General features: G+C 35.0%; 1 protein-coding gene across 1 annotated transcript; it reads right to left on the bottom strand.

The window, feature by feature from the left end:
- Nucleotides 1-3,040: 3,040 nt before the first annotated feature.
- LOC121372761 lies at nucleotides 3,041-9,186 on the bottom strand. The gene is made up of 3 exons (XM_041499280.1): nucleotides 8,762-9,186; nucleotides 6,828-6,935; nucleotides 3,041-3,745 (listed from the first exon to the last, which is right to left on the bottom strand). The coding sequence occupies exons 1-3, from the start codon at nucleotides 9,152-9,154 to the stop codon at nucleotides 3,596-3,598; spliced, it is 651 nt and encodes a 216-aa protein (XP_041355214.1). The 5' UTR covers nucleotides 9,155-9,186; the 3' UTR covers nucleotides 3,041-3,595.
- Between the last annotated feature and the right edge of the window lie 822 nt (nucleotides 9,187-10,008).

Genomic DNA, 10,008 nt, shown 5'->3' on the forward strand with positions numbered 1-10,008 from the left:
ATGGTAGTTTTAAAGGTGGGTTAAAGTAAAAGCAAGTGTTTTAATGGCTGTGATTAGAGGGAGACAACTCTAGGTAACGATTTTGCAGAAGCAATCAATCTTGAATACTTGCCAAGTCTAGTAAAATGACCCCATTAAATAATAATAATAATCGAATGACGTAAAATATCAAATAGGAAAAACTTGGAACAGTGCCAGTGTAACTAAAACACAATTATTTTTTTCCCCACAAAAATCCATAAAAAGCATGTTTCTCTAACTTAACCTAATCCTTAAATAAGCACGATCCACTTTAACAGTAATTATAAATATGTACGCATAATAGTTTGATCTTTGTTACATTTCGTAGCACTGCTATTAGCAGATGAGTTACTGGTAGCAGTCAGTAACGGTAATTAACGCTGACCCCTTGTACTCGTCTAGACACCAAATAGTGACATCCCCAGATGATTGACGTATCAAAAGCGAGAAAACAAACGCAAATTTAGTTGGTACACTTCTCTGGAAAGCTACGCAATATTGATCGTCAGACCAACTAGCGAATGAACTAATTATTAAGAATATATCACTGAGTGCAAATAAACTCGAAAAGAACCTACCTGTAATAAACGATCATATAGCACCTGATCACGGCGATATAAACAAGGCCTGTGTACATATCTCAAGGTGACAACTCGTATCAGTTTTAATCCTCACTGATCGTAAGTACAAATATATCCTTTGATACATATTATCCACATCCATTTCCCCTTTTTTTTCTTCTAATCCACTGATTAATTATCAGTCGAAACACCTCACACATTAAATAATAACTGAACCCGAAAAACTTCGCCGACTTCAGTACACTCCGAGTGTGGTGATTAGTAATCGATATCATGGTTGACCGTTTACCTTTGATCATAGCCCGGTAGAAAACGTATACTAGATAGACACGAGAAATCCCAGTGTGTTGTTACATCTGACGTTAAAAATCTAATGAAGAGAGAAGAGAGATATGGAGACAAAGAATGAGAGAGAGGGAGAAAACAGGATGGGCCTACGAATGTTCTGGGATTGGTCATTCGCGCCGCCGGACCCAACAACCGCCATTGTGACTCAGAGGTTTTGGCGTAAAGAGTTTACAGAAACCGATTCTACTGAAAAGCTTTTTATAATCAATTATAACCTTTATTTACTTTTCCTGTCATATATAGTTCATAGATAAAAAAACAAAAAACAATTCATACGATTATTCAATGTTGTTTGGGGTTTTTTTGCTTTAGAAAGAGCACCAAATGTCGTTTCCAAGAAGACAATTAACAAGTATTTAAAGATTCGTACCAGCTGCTGCTTGTACAGTACCAGTGGCCCGGTGCTGTTCTATTGATTGACTACTATAAACTGTGTCAGGTCTCTATCCCTATGCTGCGACCAAACAACAGTAAACAGTTCTTCGTCTCCCTGCACGAGAGCGGTAGGTACAAATGGAAACCTTTTAATAAAAAATGTTGACACTTTTAATGTACTCCGTGGTGCATGTGGCTTTTAAATATCAACCACGTTGTCTTACAGCGTGGATGTTGTCGTAGACGTCATTCGTGCTGGGACACGTCAAACTTGTTGAAATCAGGTCGATTTCTTATTCCATAATCAGCTCTATTTTGTACTGTCGACGGACAGTAACTCGCCGTGGTATTACTTATGTGCGTACGTTATTGGTTATCTGCCATTAGGTCGAGGCCAATCGTAATATGCTGGTTACCGTAATGTATTCATCTCCTTGTGGAAATTAACCACAAGTAAATTATAATATTATAATGAAGAGAGAAAAAGTCATTTCATGAAATAGCTGCGAAATTAAAGACAACCAATAAAACCAAATATTAAAGGATTTTTTTCTTTCGTCGTTGTATTTTGTAGGTCTAAACCCTGTTGTATTCACTTACTGTTGTCAAAACAAATACAAATAGATATTTATCTTACTTATTTAGTGCAGCCTTTATATCATTTTCCGCTGTAAGTTAAACCTTTCTACATTTTCTACATTAACTATAAACAAACAATTATTTGATCTAGATTCTTTTCTTTGGGTGTATATTAACAATTAATAACATTTACAAATTATTATTAAAATATCTATATATATTTAGTATCATTGTTAAATTAGATTGATGTATAAAATATTTTAGCTGTGTTTAATATTTATTGTCTAAAATTAAGTTATTTGTTCTAAAAGACACCAAAAGACTTTGTATATAATATTTTTAGGTTTTATTAACTAAAAATTTCTGACATCGATTTTAATATTTTGTACGTTATTTTAACTTGAAAAACTAATTATTAAACAAAAATTTCTGATGACATCTACTGAAAACGGAAATGAATTAATTAAAGAATAAATAGAAAAACATGAAAAGTATGGAACTGAATTGGAAATTAATTGAACTGAATTGAATCTGAATTAAATTAGACTGAACAGAATTAAATCAAACTGAAATGAATTAAATCAAACTGAATTGAATTAAATTGAACTGAACTGAATTGAATTGAATTAAAATTAATTGAATTGTATTGTATTAAATAACTCCTATATTAATGACCTGAACGTTCGTGCCTAATACACATGACATATCGCTTTTTTGGCAGCAGTCAAAGTTCATATTACTTCGTATATATATATATATATATATATATATATATTTATATATATAATCCGGTTTGATCACCTTGTTTATACAGACACTGACATTCTATTTATTATACAATTTTAGTCATCAAAACGGCCGTTAATGGGAAACATCTGACAATGGAAGACAACTCAGGATAGTCCCTTTAACATAACGTCTGTTATAAATCACAGCATGCGGATAATAAATAAATTATTGTATTTGCGCAAGTGACACACGAAATTTATGGAATTCGTTTGGGTTTTATACTTTCGCTTTCGCTCGGGGAATAAAATTATATTCAAACTCGTTCCATAAATTTCGTATGGCACTCCCGCTCATGCAATAATACATAAAGACAGCTTTCGATGTCAAAATCACACAAAACATTCTTTATCAAAAGTATTTATTTAAAATAATATGCAAAAATGTAGCATTTTGCTTCATGAACAAAAAACAAACAAACAACAACAACAAAAAATTGGTTGTCTATTCATGCATTAATTAGGTTTCACCATATTCATTATAGTGTAAACTGACGACATGGCGACATGTAAATGTAGACCTATTTGTCATCATTGGGGCTGCATTCCATTTTGTCACAAATGCAGCCTGCACGTGTGGCACATTATTCTTTCTCAATACTCCAAAACCATCTCTGCAACATAGCTGCAATCTTTTCAAAGATTGTGAATTATACTATGTCATCTGGTTTTCAAAGTTCGGTAATACGGTTTGCAATTGGTGTCCTCTTCTAATTGTTATGACGTCATGGTACTGGACTATTTCAGTACAAATCATTAACGTGAAAATAGAAGATCTGTAAGGCTTGCCATTCGTGTCTTCGTCTCACTGTCATGACGTCAGGGATATTCGTGTAGAAATCGCTGACGTGGAAACAGAAGAATTCTAACGCTTGCCATTTGTGTCGTCTTCTCACTGTCATGATGTCATGGTACAGGGATATTCGTGTAGAAATCGCTGACGTGGAAACAGCACATGTGTGTTCGCAAAGCGAGGACGAGATCATTGCGCTCATTGCCAAGATCAGAGAGTTTTCGTCTTAAAAGTCCATTTTTCTGTTCGAGGACCTCTATTTCCTGAAATTAACAAAATAATTATAATATTATGACGTATTACACGAAGACATTACGAATACGAACATGTTTATTTGGATTACAGATCATTTCACAGTGTATTCAACACATAAATACATTAGATTACATTATATTACACACACACACACACACACACACACACACACACACACACACACACACACATATGCATACGCATACATCTAAGTATAATGCCAAAAGTGAATATAAAATTAATTTGTACAAAATAAATATCGTGTTGTACACTATTTTGTCACACTATTTGAGCCTTGGTTACAAACGTACTTTAAAAGGATTAGCATTAATAAACATAATTTAAGTTCAACTTGGATGGCAATCTTACTTTAAATATGTGTTTCTAAATTCATGAAATTTAGTAAAGAGAGCATTTCTGTCTGAATCATGTTAGGATAAAAGCGGCAATATCTTTCTTCTCTTTGAATTTTGGGATATTTAAATTATGTGAGCTTGTTCTTAGTTTTGTAATTTTAGAATATTTAGTTTTTGTGGGAAGCAAAAGTAAATAAAGGTATAATTATTTAGGTTGCTACATATTGTCAACTTTGTATTTGGTGCTAGTTTTATGTAATACAGTATATGTTTTGTAATCTAATTATTTAGGTTGCTACATATTGTCAACTTTGTATTTGGTGCTAGTTTTATGTAATACAGTATATTTTTTTTAATCTAATTATTTTTTTACAGTGTTGATTAATTTTGTCATCAAATACATTTTTGTTACAATTAAGATTAACGTTGATGGTTTTTATGGCTTCAAAAGCTTGCCATACCAGGATTGACAACCATTCATATACATGTAGTTATTTTGTTGAGACATAAAAGCTTACGGTATTACAATATAGTAATGAACTAAATAATGCTTCTATCTTATTGCATCCCTCCCCGTCCGTACACCACGCACGAACACAGTTCTAGGTACTGATGTTCCAAGGATCGATTATAATCAAAAATTGAACGGGTTGGCTCTACTCATATAATGCTTCTATCTTATTGCATCCCTCCCCGTCCGTACACCACGCACGAACACAGTTCTAGGTACTGGTGTTCCAAGGATCGATTATAATCAAAAATTGAACGGGTTGGCTCTACTCATATAATGCTTGTATCTTATTGCATCCCTCCCGGTCCGTACACCACGCACGAACACAGTTCTAGGTACTGATGTTCCAAGGATCGATTATAATCAAAAATTGAACGGTTTGGCTCTACTCATATAATGCTTGTATCTTATTGCATCCCTCCCCGTCCGTACACCACGCACGAACACAGTTCTAGGTACTGATGTTCCAAGGATCGATTATAATCAAAAATTGAACGGTTTGGCTCTACTCATATAATGCTTGTATCTTATTGCATCCCTCCCCGTCCGTACACCACGCACGAACACAGGTCTAGGTACTGATGTTCCAAGGATCGATTATAATCAAAAATTGAACGGTTTGGCTCTACTCATATAATGCTTGTATCTTATTGCATCCCTCCCCGTCCGTACACCACGCACGAACACAGTTCTAGGTACTGATGTTCCAAGGATCGATTATAATCAAAAATTGAACGGTTTGGCTCTACTCATATAATGCTTGTATCTTATTGCATCCCTCCCCGTCCGTACACCACGCACGAACACAGTTCTAGGTACTGATGTTCCAAGGATCGATTATAATAAAAAATTGAACGGTTTGGCTCTACTCATATAATGCTTGTATCTTATTGCATCCCTCCCCGTCCGTACACCACGCACGAACACAGGTCTAGGTACTGATGTTCCAAGGATCGATTATAATCAAAAATTGAACGGTTTGGCTCTACTCATATAATGCTTGTATCTTATTGCATCCCTCCCCGTCCGTACACCACGCACGAACACAGTTCTAGGTACTGATGTTCCAAGGATCGATTATAATAAAAAATTGAACGGTTTGGCTCTACTCATATAATGCTTGTATCTTATTGCATCCCTCCCCGTCCGTACACCACGCACGAACACAGTTCTAGGTACTGATGTTCCAAGGATCGATTATAATCAAAAATTGAACGGGTTCGCTCTACTCATATAATGCTTGTATCTTATTGCATCCCTCCCCGTCCGTACACCACGCACGAACACAGTTCTAGGTACTGATGTTCCAAGGATCGATTATAATCAAAAATTGAACGGGTTCGCTCTACTCATATAATGATCGATTATAAAAATCCATAATTCTACAAATCCATAATCCATTGTGTTAGAACATGTTAAATGTAATTGTGCCTCCAGTTTAGATGATGCATTTGGGGTTGGTATTTGTTTTTATGTGTACATAAAGAAAAAGTATATTAAAGGTAAAATTAGCCATATGTAGCATATATCCCGAAGAACACGGCAATAGGTGTACGGTCCTTATAAATCAAATCCTCCTTATGTGGTTTATATGTTAACCGATTGCGTAATCGAAAGTTGGTTGGTTGGTGCAAACCGATTATAACCGATGATGGATCGTGTAATTCCAACCGATTCCCAACACTAGTTTTAGGTTCAACAGTAGACCTATTTTTAAATGTCTATATTTTAATATACTGACATAAACGAGTATTCAAGAATAGAGGGGGGGGGGGGGACTAGGTAAAGTTGTCTGGGAGTTATTCTTGTTCATTTTAAAATCATAGATATTCATAGTTGTGTCCAGTTTAAATAAGTTTTCTATCATTATTTAGATGGGTGGTGGTGGTGGTGGTGGTGGTGGTGGTGGTGGTTGAGGAATGACTTTCCATATTAAAAAAAAACCCAGAACAAACGTCCAGGGAAGCATGTTCCACAGACACGGACATTTAACTTACTTTGCATTTCCGTATAATTTTGTGGTATTATGTTTCTTTAATTTTTAGATTCATGTAATATAATATTTTATATATCACATGAGTCTATTTAGACTAGGCGGTGATATATTTCATTTCTTAACTGTACGATTGTATGAGTATTGCAATTCGGCACTTTGATAAACAATCACCTAGTTAAAAATGTTCGTTGACGAGCCTGAACCCGTTTAACAGTAAATATAATTACCTGCTGAATATGATCAATTCGCTCTTTTTCTTTCTGGCGGAATGTCTTAGCAGCTCTTCGGTTCTGATCCCTACGACGCCGCTTCCTCTCCATTTCTTCAGCACTTAACTGAAATTACATATTAATAACTTGTGAGCTATTGTGTACAGGTACTGGTTATAATTTTTAATTAATGAAATTAAAATAAATACAGAATAAAAACAAACACGAAAACAAAAAGCAAAAAAAAAAAAAAAGTCATCCATACTTCTGTGTTTTTTATTTGTTTGTTTATTTATTTATTTATTTATTTATTTATCATCATCATCACACACACACACACACACACACACACACACACACAGAGAGAGAGAGAGAGAGGAGAGGGGAGAGAGAGAGAGAGAGAGAGAGAGAGAGAGAGAGAGAGAGAGAGAGAGACACACACACACATACACACACAGAGACACAGAGAGAGAGAGAGAGAGAGAGAGAGAGAGAGAGAGAGAGAGAGAGAGAGAGAGAGAGAGAGAGAGAGAGAGAGAGAGAGAGAGACTGACAGACAGACAGACAAAGGAGTACATACATAACATATTCCAGCCGCATTTTCGTTCATTTCGCATAAAGTTTTTAAAATATTATTTCTTTAAAAAAGAAGAAGCTGACATAAAGAAACTAATCCTGATGGTTGCAGTAACCAATACATATTCTAAGGTTTCTTAATAGATTTTAATTTTTGCTTTCAAGATACAATATACTGCATTATATTATTTAAATAATATGTCGCATTGTGCTTTTAAACGAAATAAATGTCCATTGATACTGATAAAACAAATGTTAGAATACAGGGCCCTATTTCACAAAACATTGTTAGCTTTAGTTTTGCACGTAAACGTAAATCGACGACTAAATCATAATTCTTATTACTATTATAGTACAACAAATATAGTTAGATATACACATATTTCATTTTCTTTTGTCCTTAAAATGCTCCATTGTCTTTAATGATGTAATTTTCTTCGTGAAATAGATGCCAAACACATTTAAATGTATGCCTGATATAACTGCTAGTTGCAGACGTAAACGTACGATGTTTTCTGAAATTGCCTCCAGAATCTCAACTGCGTTTTCATTTTTATGTTTTATAATGTATAAATTTAATTCAATAAATTCCTGTTTTAAAACAGCAAACCTATTTATTTGTATTATGAATAATATTTATTTTTATTTACCCGTAAAATTTCATATCTTACGTTATTCATATTAGTATTTTATGTTAGTTTGTTATTAACTGTATACTGTGCTCATTTTCAACTGTAAATATAAATACTACTTGGGCCTAAAACATTGTGTTTCTGGGAACACGATCCTACCTAGAAATATTATAATATTGTTTTTCAAACTTTTCTATTTTATTAAAATATAGGTGAAAAGAGTATATACCTAACATTTTATTTGGTCCCGCAAGGGTGAATATAGGTGTGTGTTTTTTTTCGTTTTTTTAAATATGTTTTTTAATAATTAAAAAGAGGGAAAAGCCGACCTTCTCTATTTATTTTTTTCGGCACGATCCCGCACACAATTTGTAGTCTTTATATATAGGTAACAGACCTAGGAATGTAAATTATCAAATACAAAACATAGCTTCGTACTTTTAATATTTAACCGATTGTTTGAAGTATGTTTCGAAAATGTTTTAATTGCGACACAGTATGACATGCCAATATATAGATAAAACTATTAATGATTTTTTGTTAATGTTAATTTAAAAAAAAAATATTTTTCCTTCTTTCTTTCGTTTTCTTTATCAAAATCATTGATTAAATGTCTACATCAAAACGCAACTGGGAAACAATTATTCCACCGCCTTTCTTCATGTCGTAGTACCACATGCAAATATATATCTTTTTAATGTACACTATTTTCTGGGGATTTTCTGTTGTTGACTTTGTTTTTACCTTTGTTGACTGGATGGAAGATGTACTTTCTGTCAACGAAAGTTCTTCTTTGCCTTCTGTCAAACGCCGAGACTGAATTTTACATTTTAATTCTTGTTTTAGTAATGGAATGATAGATCCACTTCTCTGAGATTCCTCGTGCGCAAATAGTAGTTCGTCGTCTATGTCATGGATGTTAACAGTTGTAGTAGTTGTCAAAGTTGGTGGTAAATTAGAATTTAAAATATCTTCACAAATCGGTGAACACGATGTATCCATTTTTATCACGAGTAATGCCTCGTAATATATCGTTATTATACTACGAGAAAAAACCCGGTATAATCCGACTGGAGGCGCTTTCGCAATGCAAGGCATACCTATTTGTGAAAGCTTAAAGGGCAACAACTCCAGCATGAATTACTCAGCCTCGACTTGAAATTAGGAAAGCCACTACTCATAATATGTTGCCTTACGTCAGCGCCTTCAATCTATTTTTATTCGGACGAGCACGAACATGAAAAAGTAAAGTTTGTTTTATTTAACGACGCCGCTAGAGCACATTGATTTTTTATCTTATCATCGGCTATTGGACGTCAAACATATGGTCATTCTGACACTGTTTTTAGAGGAAACCCGCTGTCGCCACATAGGCTACTCTTTTTACGACAGGCAGCAAGGGATCTTTTATTTGCGCTTCCCACAGGGAGGATAGCACAAACCATGGCCTTTGTTGAACCAGTTATGGATCACTGGTCGGTGCAAGTGGTTTACACCTACCCATTGAGCCTTGCGGAGCAATCACTCAGGGTTTGGAGTCGGTATCTCGATTAAAAATCCCATGCCTCGACTGGGATCCGAACCCAGTACCTACCAGCCTGTAGACCGGTGGCCTGCCACGACGCCACCGAGGCCGGTAGCACGAACATGAACGACTGGTTAGAGGAAGCAATATTTTGAGAAAACAGACAAAGTTTATAACAATTCAGTACATTTTGTGTAATGAATACTTACCAATTGTTTCATTACAATACAACAAAATAAGGTTATTCATCTATTTTTTAAATATCGCTAATAAGATGTAACTTATCTAGGCAGTGGCGTGTGCAGGAAATTTTGCAGGGGGGGGGGGGGTCGAGGTGTCTGGCGAAGCCCGACACCGCGACCGCCGCAGGCGCGAAGCCCGTGGCGGGTGGTTTGGGGGCCCTCCCCCCGAATATTTTGAAAAATTAACCCCTTCTAGGGCTATTCTGAGGTATTTTCTGCTGGCT

Source organism: Gigantopelta aegis, chromosome 4 (genome assembly GCF_016097555.1).
Source record: "Gigantopelta aegis isolate Gae_Host chromosome 4, Gae_host_genome, whole genome shotgun sequence".
Lineage (NCBI taxonomy): Eukaryota > Metazoa > Mollusca > Gastropoda > Neomphalida > Peltospiridae > Gigantopelta > Gigantopelta aegis.

Bases quoted from the DNA above. Each gene is read 5' to 3' on its own strand.
- LOC121372761 (XM_041499280.1), bottom strand. From the start codon at position 9,154: ATGCTGGAGTTGTTGCCCTTTAAGCTTTCACAAATAGGTATGCCTTGC. The intron at 6,936-8,761 runs GTAAAAACAAAG...ATGTAATTTCAG, and splicing joins CTTCCATCCAGTCAACAAAG to TTAAGTGCTGAAGAAATGGA. The intron at 3,746-6,827 runs GTAATTATATTT...TGTTAATTTCAG, and splicing joins GAATTGATCATATTCAGCAG to GAAATAGAGGTCCTCGAACA.